Consider the following 18872-nt stretch of genomic DNA (forward strand, 5'->3'; position numbering starts at 1 on the left):
CGTTCCCAGCATTTTTCTGCTTTCTCATGACATTTTGCAAAGAGTACCTATGTGAGGTATGGCACTCTCTCCCCACACACCTACTACACTTTGGTACAAGAAGGTCACTTCTGTCACACCCAGCTCTAGAGGGTAGTTACAAGAGTAGCTGAAAGTAGTTTATGAAGTAATAGGTTGAAAGGGGCAGGTACTTTCTTAAAGGGTGCATTTGACATTCTCTTTAAGCATCATGAAGTGAGAGCAGAATTTCTATATTTATATTCTTTTCTTATCATAAAAACAAATATCACATTATATATCTGCTCTTTATTTCAATCTAGAAATAGGAAAGAGCTGAAGTGAGGGTGCTTGACTAGAATGAATATAAACTTAAAATAGGTGGTTAATACTTTTAAAATCCTCTCATTTCCAGTGCTTTCTTTCATGCAACTTTAATGAACTGACATATATAACTTTGAAAAGTGATGGAGACTAAATGACAAAATAAGTATTATATAATGATCTGGAGCTATTTGCCCAGTGAACACTGTAAACTTTGTTTTCGTAACAAAGGGAAAGACTGTCTTTCCTAGTCCAATCACGGCATCTGGAAACTGGGCCGTGAGGGCTGCCTCAGCTCTATAGATCATTTAGTCAGGACTGCTGTTAGCTTAACCCAGGGGTCAGCAAACTATGACTCGTGGTCTATATCTGGACCATTGCCTCTTTCTGTATGGCATGAAAGCTAAGAATGGTTTTTTACATTTTTAAATAGTTTTTAAAAATCCAAAGAAGATTAATAGTTCAAGATGTGAAAATTAGTTACAATTCAAATTTCATAATGGATGTAATTTATCATATTATATAATATATATCTATCATGCACAATAAAGTTTTACTGATACAGAGCCACACTCACTCATTTATGTATTATCTGTGGCTACTTTTGTGCCACAGCAGAGTTGAGGATAGTGACAGGCAAATATTTACTATCTGGCCCTTCACAGAGAAAATCTGCTGATTCCTAGTTTAACTTAGTAGCTACAATGATAAAAACCCTACTTTTCTTTAAGGATCATGTTTGCTCCCTGAGAGGTTCTAGCTTCTTCTGTGGTAGAAAAATATTCTTGTGGGAGTTAATGGCCACTGTATAACAGAAATAGTGTCCCAGGAATGTATACTTTTAAACAGTTGGTCCAGGAAGCATAAATTGATCAAGAATTTCCATGTTTTTAAGTATGAACCAAAGTAGCCCTAAAAGTGAAGGGAAAGTGTTAGTCGCTCAGTCATGTCCAACTCTTAGCAACTCCATGGACTGTAGCCTGCCAGGGTTCTCTGCCCATGGAATTATCCAGGCAAGAATACTGGAGTGAGTAGCCATTCCCTTCTCCAGGGAATCTTCCAGACCCAGGGATCTCCCACATTGCAACCACTTCAAACCTGGCTCACCCCTGCCCTGAGGTCCTGTGATGGGGTAAATGATTGTCACATCCAATGGTCATACTTGGGATTCCCTTGTGGCTCAGCTGGTAAAGAATCTGCCTGCAGTGTGGGAGACTGGGGTTTGATCCCTGGGTTGGGAAAATCCCCTGGAGAAGAGAAAGGCTACCCACTCCAGTATTCTGGCCCAGAGAATTCCATGGGCTGTATAATCCATGGGGTTGCAAAGTCAGACACGACTGAGTGACTTTCACTTTTCACTGTCATACTTATCAGTCGTTTGGATAGCATACAGTGATGATTTTGAAAATGAGGAAAAACGTAGAAGTAAGGTTGAATGTTACTTTGGTATCTTACACAGATGAGATAAACTTTAACGAAAAGGTAAAAGCCCACCTGGACGGGTTTCGGCTACAACAGGCCCAGCGAGGTCAGAAGGCTTCCCGACACCCGCCTGGTTTACGGCTCGAACTCGGAACACGTAGCTCTCACCCTCCTTGAGGCCTTGCACCTGCAAGAAGCAGATATAGAAGTGATGGTCACTGTGTCATTTGAACAGAAGCGCTCTTCCCCTGTGGAGGTGATTCAGCTATGCAGCACAGGATTTGAGTTCTAAACTTCATCCTGTCAGAGACTCAGTGTGTGTCTTCAGCTAAGACTTTCTGCTTTCCTGACCACACATAAGTAGACATTTCCAAGATCCCTTGAAACTCAAATGTTCTTTCTTTTTTAGATAATTTAGTAGCCACAAACATCAGAAATAGGAGACTGATACCCTTATGGTTTACAGGAGTAAACCACCTTATTCTTTGGTCAAATGACAAAGTGTTCACAAGAGCATATGGGCTGCCCTCTTTTCCTGGTCCTTTTGGAACATTACAGAGAAATTTCAGACAAAAGTTCTGGCAGAAGAGGGGAATTACAAGCATGGATCTTAGATCATACATCGCTTTCCATTTGTTTAAAAGCATGTTAAAGCATTAGAACAAAAACAAATAGAAACTGTCCTTGTAAATATAATATAGCTATTTCTCACTAAATAGACAAGCAACTAACATGGCTGCAAATTTTGGTGATTTGTGAATAGCCAATGTATTCGAATTTCAGGTCCTCACATTGTCATGCATCAAGATGTTTGCTGAGGACCTATATTATAAGTGTACCACTGAGCTAGAGTTACAAGAGCATGAGGAAAGTAAAAAATATATATTTATAATATTTTTATATGACAGTCCCACTTCATAATTTTTTGTGACTTCCTTTGGGTTCAGCTCAGTCTCATAAATACAGAAACAGTATAAATATTATCAATATTTTACAAAAATTATCTTTTTTAAAACATTTGACTTTTAAAACCTATATCATACTTTAAGAAGGAATTTATTATACACAGAGGACATAGTTTTTCCCATAGTGTTGTGATGGAGATTAACATCCAAAATGGGATTTAAATCACACAAAGCTAGAATATATTTACTCAGCTAAGCAAAAGGTTTGTGACCATGCATTAGGTGAGCTATGTATTAAATTGTTGGGGTTTTAATCTAATGATTTAATTGTGTTGTGTTTATGATAACAGAATGCTACAGTTATGATAACAGAATGTTACCGTTACGATAGCTTTTACTGGAGCTAATGGATTTCTGAGATGATTTTAATCTGTAAATGAACTTGAATTTAGGCACAAGCTAAATGCATAAAGTTTGATGTATTTAAAGTGCATATTTAGAGATAGCGCCAGGCAACTGTGGATCTACAAAAAGGAAGAGAAACACTTCCTTATTGTGATAAAAATAGACCAGTTACCAGGTGCTGGCCACATCTGCACCGGCCGCTCAGGTAGTACATGACCGTGAGTTAGATTTCGGCATCCTGTGTCTAGTCACTGGGGTGACAGGCACATCCCTATACCCTTCCACGACTGGAGGGCAATGACTGTTGAGCTTAAAGCACTAGAGATGCGCCACATGTACACACATCACATCTATTTCTTCCTTTTCTTGGATCTGTTTTCCTCCTTAAAATTTCCAAAAGAACCGCCTTCTCTTGTCTTCTTCATCTTTGTCCCCTTCTAATTATTCATTTCCTTCTCAGCACACTGTATCAGCAGATTGTAATTACCAATAAAAAAAGGAAGTGTGAGCTCAGCTGGTTAAATTTTTTGATGTAAAGCAATGCACCTTTAACTCCTTCCAGGAACCCCCAGACACTCCATGCTCACATGAACAGGGATGCTTCTGGCAGACACCAGCTAACCCACTAGGTTCTGTGCAATGGTGCTAAAATCTCCTATTCCTGGAGTTATTAACATAGCTCCTTTCCTCACTTAAACTTGATAATGTTTTTTAATGCATACATTTTCCCCCCATTTCAGGCTTGAAACTTTTCTGAATATGAACCACCTGGAAGAGGGATTCCACATCATCATGGGTAGGGGCATTATGGGAACCTCAACTTTTCTTATGTCTTTACCATTTGAATTTATCATCATTAGCATCCATCCATTTTATAACCATAAAAGTCAATATTCTATTTTCCCTTTAAAAACTGTGGCCAAACTCTAGGGTCATTTCCTTACAGAGAGTCCATCTCCTGCTTTGCGAGGGGCGCTCAACCTCAGTCTCTCTCTTCCCCCTAAATTTGCCTTTCTTCTGTTTCTTGTCTTTTTTTTAAAATGAGTAACATTAACCAGTTTTTGATCTACTTAAACTCTCTCATTTCCTCTTCCTGTCCATTTTTTTCTAGGCTCCTGGCCCCCTTTGCTTGACTTCTCACCCTTGTTTAGATTCTGTCTGTGGAACTCTTGGGACCCCTGTGCTGTGGCTGATGGAGGATTTGGAGGTCACAGGAGCTATAAGCACACACCACCACCATCTAGGATGTGTCTGACCTGTTTTTCACTGGCTTTTGGGGTACATTTGCATCCAGAGGCCTCCTGGTTCTCTGGAGCCAAACCACATCCTAGCTCCAGAACCTTCTTTACCATTTCTCTGCCCCAGGAAACGTGACCTTCCTTATTGCCTCATGGTTTTGCAAGGGGCTGGCAAGTTTACTGCATGTGCTAAGCTGAGTCAATGGCATGTTGGATGTAACAGTTTAAGGGTCATCTTTATTGGAGAATATATTTATATTTTTATGAGGACTATAAATGCCTTAACCCCAGAGCACTCTCTGTGACAGATGGTGTTGACTCTACTGGCAGGTTGACAAGAGAAGTCTCTTAAAGTAGCTATACTCTGAGAATCCTCCAAGGCCTACCCTCTGGGCAGGGGCCTATTCCACCAGCAGATAAGGCTGCACACTGAATGCCCAGGCAGCGTTCGGTGATCATACAGTCGCACTTCATTCTGAGTAACAGGGATTGGAGTCACATTCCCTACAGTTTCCAAGGCTCCGCTGTGGACTTGGGGTGTCCATATGCCATGACTGACATCAGGGGAAAACATGCTTTTGAGGTTTCCATTTGGTACTACTGGCTATAGCAGAACCGTCTCAGGTAGATGGGAGCTAGAAACTGGTTTGGTTAGAACACTCTAGAGGAAACTGGAAGGCAGTGATGTGGATAAGGGTGAAGTCGAGGTCAAGAGTTGAGTCATTCTTCTGGCCCCTGAGAGCTCATGTGAGCACAGGTGTGAGAGGGCAGGTGAGGTGAGGCCATGCATGACTCAAGGGATTGGAGTTTAAGGCTCACAGGTGTGCTGCTGCTGCTGCTAAGTCACTTCAGTCGTGTCCGACTCTGTGCGACCCCATAGATGGCAGCCCACCAGGCTCCCCCATCCCTAGGATTCTCCAGGTAAGAGAACTGGAGTGGGTTGCCATTTCCTTCTCCAATGCATGAAAGTGAAAAGTGAAATTGAAGTCACTCAGTCGTGTCCAACCCTCAGCGACCCCATGGACTACAGCCTTCCAGGCTCCTCTGTCCATGGGATTTTCCAGGCAAGAGTACTGGAGTAGGGTGCCATTGCCTTCTCTGTCACAGGTGTGAACTCTATGAAAATAACATCCTCAAATCAAAAACACCCTCAAAAATATGTGAAGTAGGAATGAGAATGTCACCTTTTGGGGATGGTAAGTAATCACATCTTAAGACTGGAAGTAGTGAAGATATGAGGTGGGTAAGTGGAAGTGAAGAGGAAAACAAGAGAGAGGAGAGGTAATTTCTAAAGCCAGGCAAAGAGATTTGGGTCAAATTATAACCAAATTCTTTTAAGCATCAGAAACTTCCCTAAACCCCACCCACTGCCAAATGGAAGCCTACCAGGAACCCAACACATGACTTTAAAATTACCCTGTTAGAAGACCCCTTTTTCTTTAAAAAAAAAAAAAAAAGAGAGAGAGAGAGAGAGTGAGGGAAACTTTCTCAAACTGGGAGCATCCTCTGACCTTCAGGTATGTGTGTTTCAGAGCCGCCTCATTGAGTCCTCGCCACCGGTCCTCTCTGGCACTGGCCTCCTTTATGTCCACAAAGTAGCCAGTGACTGGAGTCCGTCCTGAGTGGATGGGAGGCTTCCACTGCAGAACCAGGGAGGTTTTCCTGACTTCACTGTACTTGAGACTGTGCGGTGGTCCTGAAGAGCGAAAGAGAGATCCATGTGTAAAAATGATAATGGAAATAAGAAAACTCCAGTGTGTGCAAACCTAGAGCCATATTCATGGTCTTAAACTGAAACTTACACTGGTGTTCTCTTGTAAAATCTACTATTCCCATGGAAACAGGTATCTTGCGGTCATTTCGTACCAAGTTTTCTTAATGGCTCTGCCATCAGCCTAAGACCCTTTATGGGCAGCAAGTGGTTAAGGCCAGTTTGAGGTGCCCTCCAGCGGCTAGATGAAGTGTTGCCCTCAGGCTGTCCTCAGGCCTGTGTTCCTCACCTTTTACCAGGACAGTTTAATTTGGTTGCAGATTCAGCTTCTGATTATTTTTGGCTGACAATCTGAAAACGCACCCCAATCTCAATTACAATGAAGCAAGTAACTCTATCTAATGGCTTGTGAATATAGAAAAAGAAATACATAGGACATCCCTCGTGGTCCAGTGGTTAAGAATCAACCTGCTAATGCAGGAGACACAGGTTTGATTCTTGGTCCCGGAAGATCCCACGTGCCTCAGGACAGCTAAGCCTGTGCACCACAACTACTGACTCGAGGGCCGGGGAGCTGCAACTTCTGAAGCCTGCACACCCTAGCCTGTACTCCACAAGAGAAGCCACCACAATGAGAAGCCCACACACCACAACTAGAGACCGTCCTTACACACAGCAGTGAAGACCCAGCATAGCCAAAAATAATACATACATTGTTTTTTCAAAAAGAAAAATATATTGCAAACTAGCTCCCCACTGGAAGGATACCCATAAAGCTTATATTTCATATAGGGGTAAAAACAAACTACACTTGTGGTTACAAAGCACTTTCACCAAAACAAAGACATTCAATCCCATGGGTCCTGAATCTGTGTTAAACCTTACTAGGCACTTCACATTCTTTCATCTCATCCATTCCTAAGACAACTAGCAGAAAGCTCTGGGAAGCCAAGGAACTTGATCAACCTGTTCTGGAAGGAAATCAAACATTCCCTGTGTGTGTTCTTTGCACTCTTGGAAGAGTCCCAGCTACTCAGTGATTACCTGCGTCTTTGCATGACTATCAGCTGCTATCAGGTGATAGTTATTTGTTTTCCTTTTTTTTAAATAACAAGTGATGTCTAACCAACCAATCAAAATCACCTGAACTGACTCATGGTGGCTTGAGAGCCAACAACAAGTGCGAACTCAATCGTGCTATCCCTTGGGGATTTGTTATGGCTCGCTCAATGTTGCCTGGGCCCTTGACCTCGGCTTAACAGTCACAATGAGTCATCCTTGTCTCTTGATGATGCCTGGTGTGGAAACAGGTTTGAACAATAACACCAGTACCTTACCCTGGCATGGCACGTTCTGTTATGCAGATAGCTTCCATGACTGTTGTCCTGTGTCATCCTCAGGAGCCAGGGAGCCATCATAACCATAGCCCAAGCCCTGTTTTCCAGGCGAGGGTCACTGAGCTGCTGCTTCCTAACCCCCATGTCTAAGAATAAGCAGACCCAGCTCTCAAACCAACCTGCCACTTAGTGCCTTTGTGACCGCCTGATTATCATTTAACCTGAATCTGTTTCTTTATCTGTAAAACAAAGGGATGACAAAACGTCCTAAATGCTCTCATCTGTCATCAGGCTTTCTTGATTCATGATTTACCCAACACTTCTCAGTAAGTCAAGGGTGGATCTGGGAATAGACAGGTCTTGGGGATGGAGAACTGCCCCATTCATTGCTCCTCTGATTTGGGAGCACTCACCCTGCAACCTCTTTTGCTAACTACACCGCTTTCTATCAGATCATTTTCCATAGGCCTGCTCAGAATTTGTTGGTCTCTAGTCTGGTGGGCTGCCATCTATGGGGTCGCACAGAGTCGAACACGACTGAAGCGACTTAGCAGCAGCAGCAGTCACTCACATTTTAACTTCATTCAGGAACTGCAAGAATTTAAAAACAGATCCACTTTTGTGTAGGAGGCAGAAAGAACTTAAGAAATAGCACCAGCTTCAAGAAAGTGCTAGGAAAGGCAGTGTGTTTACCTCTTGTATTTACTGAACCTGAGTGAACACTTCTCTTGAGTTTCTCTTGTAATCTTTGTATTCACACATGATAGAGATGTGATGCAGATGGATACTGGCTAAGTTAAGGTAAAACGATGGTTCTCCGAGGATGCTAACGTTTCACCAGAGGAAGAGGGTGGCCCTGGGAGCAGACTGGGTTCATTCAGTGTGCCCAGGGTGGCCTGGGGTTCCAACGAGGTTGATGTTGGTGCCACAGCAGGTATTAAACAAGCTGAACCCAAGTGGGAGAGCTTAGTCATTCTGTGGCATTAAAGTATTTGGGTCTTTGAAGTTCGTGACATTGGAAGCAGAATAAAACCATCCACCAAATACATTAGCAACTTTAATGTATTAGTCTGTGCTAGTCTGACTCTGGGCTTCGCTAGTGGCTCAGTCGGTAAAGAATCCACCTGCAATGCGGGAGATCTGGTTTGGATCCCTGGGCTGGGAAGATCCTTTGGAGGAAGGCAATGGCACCCTACTCCAGTATTCTTGCCTGGAGAACCCCCATGGACAGAGGATCCTGATGGGCTGCAGTCCTTGGGGTTGCAAAGAGTCGGGCATGACTGGGCGACTAAGCACAGTTTGACTCTAAGTGACTTGGCGAATTAGTTAGTATCCAGTCTTTGGATTTGTTCACTGTTGTAGCTGTGTAAGAGTTAAAGGCATAGGTGGTGAATGTTTCTGGCTTTCACCTATTATTTTCAGCCAACCATCATCTATGACAACCTCCTAAGTAGAGTATTTCCAGTTCGGTTCCAGGATCTTTGTTGTGATGCAGAGATGGGGAAAAGATGACATAGGGAGACAGGGCTGGGGAGGTAAGTAAAAGATTTAAGAGGATCAAGGCAGGACTTAAGTCCTAGGCAGGCACATTGGGTCCTCCGTGTGTACAGTGAAGAGTTGGGAGCCAGGGAGGAGGAGACAACAGGAAGGAGGCCATGGGGGCTGGGTCTGGGGAAGGGGATTGGGAGAGACTGATAAATGAGAGGCTCCAGAGCATTAAGAGAATGTGCAACAATTCAGGAGTGCAGGAAGACGCTTTAGAGAAATGTAGCTGGGATGTGTGAATTGAATGTCTTTCAATGGTCTTTAAGAAGCATAAGCAAAGATGGGTATTTCTGTTGAATAATCAAGTAGCATTCAACCCATGTGCTTCTGTCCATCTTACTCCATACAGAGGCTGAGCTATGGGGACTCTAGGATTTATCTGGAATATAAGAAATTTATACTCAGTTTTATATTGGTTCCTATTAATAGGTTTGTAAAAATATTTTACATTAACATGAGGGGCTGAGAGAATTTGTCTTCCTTAGAAGCTATGTAGCACTTAAATTTAGTTCCAGATTGTAGGATCCATTGGAAGAAGCTCTGAGCCTCAGTGCTGAGACACGGTCTCCCCGAGTTACCTGGAACAGCAATGGTCCATTCTTCACATTTGAAGCTGGCGCTTACTGCTGAGGGCGCCCCCAACCCGGCGATGTTCATGGCTGCCACTTGGAACTGATACACCATGTTCTCCTTCAGGTTGCTAATCTGCAACATGGACAGCATCACAGAGACTGACGGTTTCAGGTTTGTTTCAACATTGCATTTATTTAGAGTATGCGTTGGACATACTCTAGGGTGATCCCCAGTGAGTCACACCCTTCTGGTAATCTCCTTGTGAACGTAGGTGAAACCTGAGACTTGCTTCTGGGCAACAGAACAGGGCAGGGGTATTGGAATATCAGTCCTGTGATTGTGTTGCATCAAATGGCAAAGGAGGAGATACGTTTCATATGTAATTAAGATTACTAATCAGTTGGTTTTTAGTTAATCGAAAGGGAGATAGATTATCCTGACTATGATACTGCAATTAATAATAAGAAATACATGTTTTATCTTTTTTGTCTCCATTCCTGGCACAGAGCTGTAAAACACTTGGAATTTCCCAAGTGATGAAAGTGACGAACATATTTTACTGTGTTAATGAGGTGACTTTCGGAAAGCATCTAAAGATGGGGCCTGACTGCCAGGGCAGCTAATCGTGTGCTTAGAGGGTGGGAACTTTCAGCCTCATCCCAGACCTCTGGACCGCTGGAGAGGGAAGACGGGCTGGAGATTAAGTTCATACACCAATGGCCAATGATTTAATCAATCGAGTCTATGTACTGAAGCCTCCATAAAAGCTTCGTCTCTTATACATATCCTGCATTGGCAGCTCTTTACTACTTGTACCACTTGGGAAGCCCACAGAAGGCCACACGCTTACCTTATATGCCTCATCACTGACGGCTTTGATGTTGGCTTCTCTCCATCTTCCTGGTACCCCGTCGATCACTTCACGATAGTTCACATAATAACCCGTAATTTCAGCCCCTCCAGTCTTATCTGGCTGCTTCCATCCAAGAACCATTGAGTCACGAAAACTTTCGAGACAAGTGATGTCACAGGGTGGAGATGGTGGTGCTGTTGTAACATGAAGGGCTTGTGAGTGGACAGAACTGCTTCTGTGATTCTACATCCATCAGACTGTCTCACTGATGCCATGCGGGAGGGCACTAGGTCTTGAATGTAAAACTAAAACGTAATACCAGTAAGCAACTCGGTGTCCATTTGATGTTCAAGGAAGAAAACTGACACACAGTAAAAACTGCACCACAGTTATTAGTCCAAAGATAAAAAGTACCTGCCCCCTTCATTCCCAAGAAGAAAGAAGCTTTGAAATATTAACAGCAAAATGTGTTTCTAACAAAATCCTGAAAAAACTAACAATATTCTGAATAATGATGCATTCCCCATATGAAGAAATATTTTCCCAAGATATATATTTTTGTAAATAATACTTTATATATTTTTACTGCTTAGTTTTCATCTTGCTTTATGTATCTCAACTCTAAATTTTAGGACAGAGGTACATACTATGTCTTCATTCCTAAAACAATAGCATGAAAATGTAAGATATTTTAGTTTTTTTTTAATGTGGCTTTGCTTTTATTTGCTCCCTGAGAAAAATGGCATATGCCTTGATTCATTTATTAAGAATTTCCATATATTTCTAAACAGCTAGCATTTCACCACTCAGACACATACATCCATGTGAGACCTTACAACTATATAAGTTCTGTCTATACACAGGAAAAATCATATTCTGGAGCTCAGCTAAATGCAGCATTAATTTTTTTTTCTTAAACCAGAAACATTCTTCCATGTGATTCTTCTCTTAGTATAACACCTTTTACTCCATTGTTTTAACCCTGATATTGGATTATTATTCATATGGCGTGAAATACTACATACCTATCACTATGTTTATTAGCGCTTGGTCAGGAAAATATTTGGATACTATTTAAAAAGTTTCCCTTCATTTATGTGGCTTTGCTGATCGAACTTTCTCTCAACTACTGAAAATACAGTTTTTCTGATAAAAAAGAGAGGGTGGTTGGTGAAAAGAAATCCACTCGATATGCAGTAACATTAGAAACAATTTTCTGAGGATTTATGTGGGTTACCAGAGATAGGAACCATCTCATTCTTATTCAAAAAGATTCTCAGAACAACAAAAAATAAAAAAAAATTTTTCCCTCTCTCCCTCCCATCACCAACCTCCTGCATTCACTACATTTAAAAACTCTTTCTCTGTTTCAGAGCAGTGTTGAATATGAATTCTCAAATGAGTTCACCCCATCTCATCTTGAGTTAAAGGGGTAAATAAACGTGTCAAAGAAGCAGAGGTTACAGAAGTTAGAGGTGAGGTATAGGGGATGGGTGAGAGGCATGTTACAATTTGTCAGGATATACTAATTAATTCCTTTTTATTCAATAAGAGAAACATTGTCTCTTAGAATATATAAACCACAAGCACCAAGTATCTTGATTAAAAAATCTGATTACTGATAATTAGTCTTTCTATTTTAATTCTGGTTAGATAATTAGCCTTACTGATAAACAGTCTTAGTTCTGGGAATGTGAATAATATATAATCGAATATAGTGATATGTGATTATAATACTATGTTAAACTTTTCAAGACAACTCAACTTATGTTTATTTGAATTAAATGTGAAGGTCATTTGAAAACCTAAGGATAAATAACATAAGTTAATAACTATGACCCTAATAAAATGTCAGTTCTTTGTGAAATATTTTTCCTATCCATTTACCAAAATGATATTTTGAAGGACCTCTTACAAGCTACGATTATTGAATTCTTCCTGCTCTCATCTCTAACTCTCAGCAAAATGAGGCCAAAGGTGTGTCTATTTGACAAGCTAGAAGGGACTCAATAACCAAATTACTTTAAATATTTCTATTGTCATTAAGCACAATGAATTATGTGTCAAAGCCAAGTTCACAGAAAACTACTTCTATGACTCATTAAACAAAGGTATTACAAATGGGTAACTGAAAACACATAAAATTAAGAATGAACACTGATGAACGTGAACACAGATGGAAGAAGGTGATATGGACAATGAGCCGTGAGGACACTGATGTGAACAGATGAGACGCTCTTACTGTTTCAGCGCTCACCTAGGTCCTTCTTCTTTCTCAGAGGCTCAGACTTACTTTTCCCCTCAAGGGCTGCTTTCTTTGATGGCAGGGAAAGCGCTTCCTGAACTGTTTCACTTACTTTACTCACTTCTGTTTGGCCCAGGTTGTGAGCGCTACTGGGTAGTGAAGGTTTGTTAAGTTTGCTACCAAGCAAAGCATCTTTCTTAAAGGTTGGCCGGGAGGTGTCATGCATGCCTCCCCTGGAGTCTGTTAGTCCACCAGGTGTCTCATTCAGTTCAGGCCACACAGCTGGAGACACTCCTCCCCCTACAATTGCCAGATAACAACAGAAACACTTTGAGCCAGGATGCAGTACAGATCACGCTTAGAATAAAAGAGAAAAACATTAGCACCACACACAGAACAAAAACAATCTTGGTTTAAGGGAAACCACCTGAATTTGCAAGAAATATGGAAAGCATACATTTCACATAACTAACACCATGGAAACATTTCAACTTCTCCATATTTTGGGAAAAGAAGAAATGAGAACAAAAAACCAGAGACAGAACAAGAACCATCTGGATTTGCAGGACCCAAGTAAATATAAGAACAAGCACTTCTCAGACATTTCTTGAGATATAAGTTCCATTATTCAACAGAATGAGGGGTAGGGAGAGTGCACAAGAGACAAACAAAGATCTTGATTATGTAATAATTAGTTATGTACCTTATTGATATAGTAATGGTCTGTACCTCCCAATCTCAAAGAAACATGTTCACTATGTCCTTATAATACGAACATATTATAAGGAATGTTAAAAAGTAATACGGGGGAATTCCCTGGAGATCCAATGGTTAAAACTCTATGCTTCCACTGCAGAGGACACTGGTTCCAACCCTGGCTGGGGAATTAAGATCCCACATGCCTTGTGACAAAAAAAAAAAAAAAAGGTAATACGAGATGCTAACTGAAGACAACTGGTATTAAATAATCTTCCTATTTACATATGTGCTACTATATCATAGATTTCATTTTTATTGCTTGAACTACCTGGGTCCCTTCCCCACCTCAAGATTGGGAGGCACATCATTATACATACATATAATTACTTTATTACTGGTTTTATTCTGTTGGTTACTTTGCCAGCAGAGATGAAACATATGATTAAGCAACCATGCATGTTTTACACGAATTTTAGCAGAGTTTATAAAAGGCAGGTTAATGTGCTGCTGTTACTGAAAACAAGCCAGGCTCTGCTGCAGATGGAATGGCTTTTAGGTATGAGATGATCTGGTTATGGGTGATACACCACCTCATGGGATTGGATGGCCCTCTGTATTCCCAGGATGAGCACCAAGTTAAAGTGGAGTTTCACACAATGGGAATGAATATCTGAGGAAACTTGGGCTGATAAAGATGGAAAGGCTACAGAAGCACAGAGTCTGGATAAGTGATGGAGATCTGTAAAAGAACAGCTGTGGAAGATTAGAGGTCGCCTGGAGTCAGAGACAATGACCATCTGAGGATGGGACGTTGAGCCATCTTAGAAACTTGACAGAGTCTCTGGAGAGGATGGCATCCTTCGTTGTAACTTAGGAAAAATCATTCCCACCCCCTGCACCCGTAAAGCTGTGCATGAAGAACTTACCAATAGCAGCTTTTACTTCGATTGCTTCTGAATCCTGTGAATATTCACTAAGTCCAGCTGCGTTAACTGCTCTGACCCGGAAAATATAACTCTGGCCGGTCTTCAATCCGTGACAAGTAAATCTGAAAGGGAAGAAAATTTTTAAAAAGTTTCCCAGGAGGAAAATTAAGGGACTAAACTAAATTCTGTTAGTTTAACAGAATGATCTGGCTTTATGAAAACCATTCATTTTTTTCAAAAGGAAGAAAAGGATGTAGAGAGATCCAGGTAACATACATACATTAAACAAGAAGGCATCTCAGGCAATTTTCTAAACTCACTCTGTCAAATAGTGAGGAGTCCTGGTTTTCCCCTGAATAAACACCCTATCCTTTTTGAACCTGTGTGTACTTATCAGTAAAATGGAGATAATAATGCCTACATAGTAATTCTTGTGTGAAGATTGACCATAAATTATATATAGTACAGAGGCAGGAATAAATTAGGAATTAATAGACACACTACTATATATAAAATAGATCAATATCAAGGTCCTACTGTACAGCAAAAGGAACTATATTGAATATCTTATAACAACCTATAATGGAAAAGAATTTGAAAAGACTATCTACATCTATATATAAACTGAATGACTTTGCTATATACCTGAAATATTATAAATCAACTATACTTCAATAAAAAATTAAAAATAAATTTTAAAAAGTATAATAGTACCCATTACAAGCCCTGGATATAAGAGGCACTGACTAAATAATAGGTGGTATTAATAACATTATTAATGATTATTTCAGGGTTATATTTATAGTTCTAAAGCACTGGCTGCCCCTTGTCACAGAGGCCTATTTGCTGACTCCCTGAATGCCATGGAAGGTAAAATTACTTGAAAAATTATGCTAGAATCTGAAAATTAGGTGAAAAATTGACTTGAGAATTGTCATGTACATTTTAAAGTTCAGTAATGAGGTGTGAATCCATGGGCAGTTTCACACATAAAACAGCCTCACTTTCTTAATCGTTACCAGGGCTATAAAAAAACCTGTTTCATGAATCACAGTAACATTCTAATCCATCCTAAGGACTGTAAGTAGAGGAAATTACGGCCTGCTGATGACTCTGCCACTATCAGCAAGTTGAAATATTTAATACAGGCAGCCATAGTGTAGGCCAGCTCAGTTCAGTAAACATTTACCAAGCACTTCAGTGTTCCAGACACTGAGCTAGGTTTTGAGAATAGGTGACAAATGGTGTCAGTCCTTGAGCAGCTCCCCTCCGTTTGTGGAAAAGCAGTCAATGCCTACTTGCCATGGAAGTTTCTAAACTGTCCTTGGAAAATGCAGGAAACTCAGAGTAAACACAAAATGCACAAACAGGTTAAATGAATCTCTTGCAAAACATACTGCCTTCTCCCATTAACTGGTTTGTCTTCATTCTCTTGTGTTCTGCAAAGGAATGACTCGACCTATGGGGGTCCTTGGAATAGAATTGGCCACGCCAGAAGCTGCCTAACAAACCTGCTTGACAATGGGGTGGGGGAATTCTCCCCTGAAATCTCCTAAAGCAAAGGAGGCTCAGAATTTGGGTGTAGGCCAGAATTTGTCATCAGTTTACAAAGCTGGTTGGCAAAATATTCAAAAGCAAGGAAAAAACAAAAAACACCCTCCTTACATTAGAACTAGATACAAGATCACTAAGTATTCTGAATGTCTTTATTTTGGTGTGTGTATATCTCCTCAGCACTGGATTTACCATACTGATGTTCAAAACTCATACAATACCAATACTTTTTTCTACTCATTGAAAATGCTGGCATCATTAATGACACAGGACAGCTACATGAACAAAAATCAAACTGGACTATTTTCTGACATCTTACACAAAAATAATCTCAAAATGGATTAGACTTAAATGCAAGACCTGAGACCATGAAAGTCCTATAAGAGAGCATAGCCATATACCTTTAGACCCTGGTCTTACAACATTTTTTTGGATCTGTCTCCTCAGACAAGGAAAGCAAAAGGAAAAGTGAACAAACGGGACTACAGCAAATGAAAAAGTTTTTGCACAGCAAAGTAAACTATCAACAAAGCGAAAAGGCCACTTACTGAATGGAAGGAGATATGAGCAAATGATACATCTGATATGGGGTTAATACCCAAAATATACAAAGAACTCACAAAACTTAATATCAAACCCTTCCCAAACAACCCAATTAAAAAATGGGCAGAGGATCTGAATAGACATTTTCCCAAAGAAGACATACAAAGGGTCAACAGGCACATGAAAAGATGCTCAACATCAGTAACCATAAGGGAAATGCAAATCAGAACCTCAATGAGCTATCACCTCACACCTGTCAGGATGAATATCCTCAAAAAGACAAGAAACAAAAAGTTTTGGCAAGGATGTGGAGGAGAGGGAATGCTCATTGTTGGTGGGATGTAAACTGGTATATGGAAAAGAGCATGGAGGTTCCTCAAAATATTAAAAACAGAACTACCATACCATCTAGCAGTTCCACTTCTGGGTATTTTTCTGAAGAAAACAGAAACACTAATTTGAAAAGATACACGTGTCCCTATGTTCAACTGCAGCATTATTGACAGTAGCCAAGATATAAAAGCAACCTAAGTTTTCACTGATAATGAATAAAGGACATGTGGCATATACATACAATGGAGTATTACTCAACCATAGAAAGGAACGGAGGCTTGTCATTTACAGCACAGATGAACCCAAAAGGGATGATGCTAAGCGAAATAAGTCAAATAGAGGAAGACAAATACTGTATGACTTCATTTCACTTATATGTGAGATCTAAAAAACAAAACAAATGAACAAACAGAACAAAACAGAAACAGACTCTTAGATACAGAGGACAAGCAGGTGGTTGCCAGAGGGGAACAGGGTTGGGGGTTGATGAAACAGGTGAAGAGGATTAAGAGGTACAAACTTCCAGTTAAAAAATAAGTCATGGGGGTGATACGTATAGCCTGGGGAATATAGTCAATAGCTTTGCAATGGTGGCAGCGGGTACTTAGACTTACTGTGGAGATCATTTGGTAATGTATAGAAATACTGAATCACTATGCTGTGCACCTGGAACTAACATAGTGTTGTAGATTACTTATACTTGAATTAAAAAAAAATGTCTGGATAATTTTTGTTTACTAGAGCCTAGATTCCTTGGAATCTAGTATCACATTGGATATTAAAAGTGAACAAAAGGTTTCAAAGGATATACAGTATAAAGTGCAAGAATCAGAAAAGAGCTATGAAATGACCTCTTATCATAGCTGCCATTATGGGTTTCTAAGTGTTTAATGTCACTAGTAATCCTTTCTTCAAATGTATGGCCATAGACACATTCAATTTTGAATTCATTTGGATACTCAGAGCATAACGTTTTCAATAATCTCCCTGCGCTGGATGTTTGTGCTGCTGTTTGGGTCCATGGCTGCATTTCTTCTCTGCAGCCCCTGTGACTCCAGCGCCAGAACCCCAGTCCCACTTCCTGACATAGTGCGGTTACCTCGTGCCCTTCACAGGGTTGTTGTTGCAAGGTTCCCACTTGCCGGAGCCAACAATGCTTGACTCTATGTAGTACCCGACCAGCTCTTTAGCATCCTTGGGTTCCTCCCATGTAACGACCACTGATGTGTCTGTGTTTCTGCTTGGGATGATATTGCTCGGAGGCTTGGGGATGTCTGAGAAAAGAAGAAAATGATGGTCACGTTCAAGGTGGCTTTAAAACTTCATTCCTATCACATATGCAGAAACATGAACATGCATATATAAATATTATACTAGTAACCAGGTCAGACACACAGTTCTTTATATTTGTTAGAGCAGAAAATGTTTTAAATATGCTAGTTTGGGAGCATAATGAAAAACTAAACACCGATGAACATACCAATCCCCTCCAGGAAAAAAGTACACTAGCAATACTGCTGAAACTCCTGAAGAAATGTACTTTCATAATCATTCATAATTATAAAGTTTTTTTTGGAGGAGAGGGTGCTTCCCTGGTAACTCAGACGGTAAAGAATCTGCCTCAATGTAGGAGACCTGGGTTCAATCCCTCAGTCAGGAAGATCCCCTAGAGAAGAAAGTGGTAACCCACTCCAGTATTCTTGCCTGGAGAATTCCATGGACAGAGGAAGTCCATAGGATTGCAAAGAGTCGGACATGACTGAGCAACTAACACACACACACGTGAAGTTCTTTTTAACATATCAGTCAATCACAGTCATCAGTTAAATTTATAATATGAAAAAAGCTGTCACCATTTTTACTTTTGAACATATATGTATTTCAGTACGATTCTTGCTTTTGAATTTTCTCTCGAATTGAAGTTAAATAAGTTTACAGCAGCTCAAGCAAACTCTACACTTACCAAGCTTGTCACCAACCACGGTCACTTCCGTTGCCTCTGATGGCTCACCAACTCCAGCCGAATTGGAACAGCGGACTCGGAAACGGTAGGATTTCCCCTCAGCCAAGTCGAACAGAGCGAAGCGGGGAGATTTCACAGGGAGCTCTGTGTTCACCCGCTGCCAGTTTTCAGTTCCCGCTTCACACTGCAGCCAGAACAGTGAGGTCATTGAAGGCACAGAAAGAATAAACTGAAGAACTCTAAGGCACCTCGAAGTTCATTTATCTGCCAACAAACTACTACCTGTCATGCAAGTTGGT

General features: G+C 40.7%; 1 protein-coding gene across 2 annotated transcripts in view; it reads right to left on the reverse strand.

The window, feature by feature from the left end:
* Nucleotides 1-18872, reverse strand: part of MYOM1 (myomesin 1) — a 117010-nt gene that overhangs the window by 37447 nt on the left and 60691 nt on the right. Inside the window, exons 15-22 of one of the 2 annotated variants that reach the window (XM_015103647.4) lie at nucleotides 18574-18757; nucleotides 17710-17884; nucleotides 14181-14302; nucleotides 12568-12855; nucleotides 10308-10504; nucleotides 9463-9589; nucleotides 5803-5987; nucleotides 1816-1930 (exon numbers count right to left, since the gene is read on the reverse strand). In XM_015103647.4, coding sequence (XP_014959133.3) covers nucleotides 1816-1930; nucleotides 5803-5987; nucleotides 9463-9589; nucleotides 10308-10504; nucleotides 12568-12855; nucleotides 14181-14302; nucleotides 17710-17884; nucleotides 18574-18757 — 1393 coding nt within the window. The remainder of the gene's footprint in view (nucleotides 1-1815; nucleotides 1931-5802; nucleotides 5988-9462; nucleotides 9590-10307; nucleotides 10505-12567; nucleotides 12856-14180; nucleotides 14303-17709; nucleotides 17885-18573; nucleotides 18758-18872) is intronic. The other variant, XM_015103648.4, reaches the window with a different exon arrangement.

Source organism: Ovis aries, chromosome 23 (genome assembly GCF_016772045.2).
Source record: "Ovis aries strain OAR_USU_Benz2616 breed Rambouillet chromosome 23, ARS-UI_Ramb_v3.0, whole genome shotgun sequence".
Classification (NCBI taxonomy): domain Eukaryota; kingdom Metazoa; phylum Chordata; class Mammalia; order Artiodactyla; family Bovidae; genus Ovis; species Ovis aries.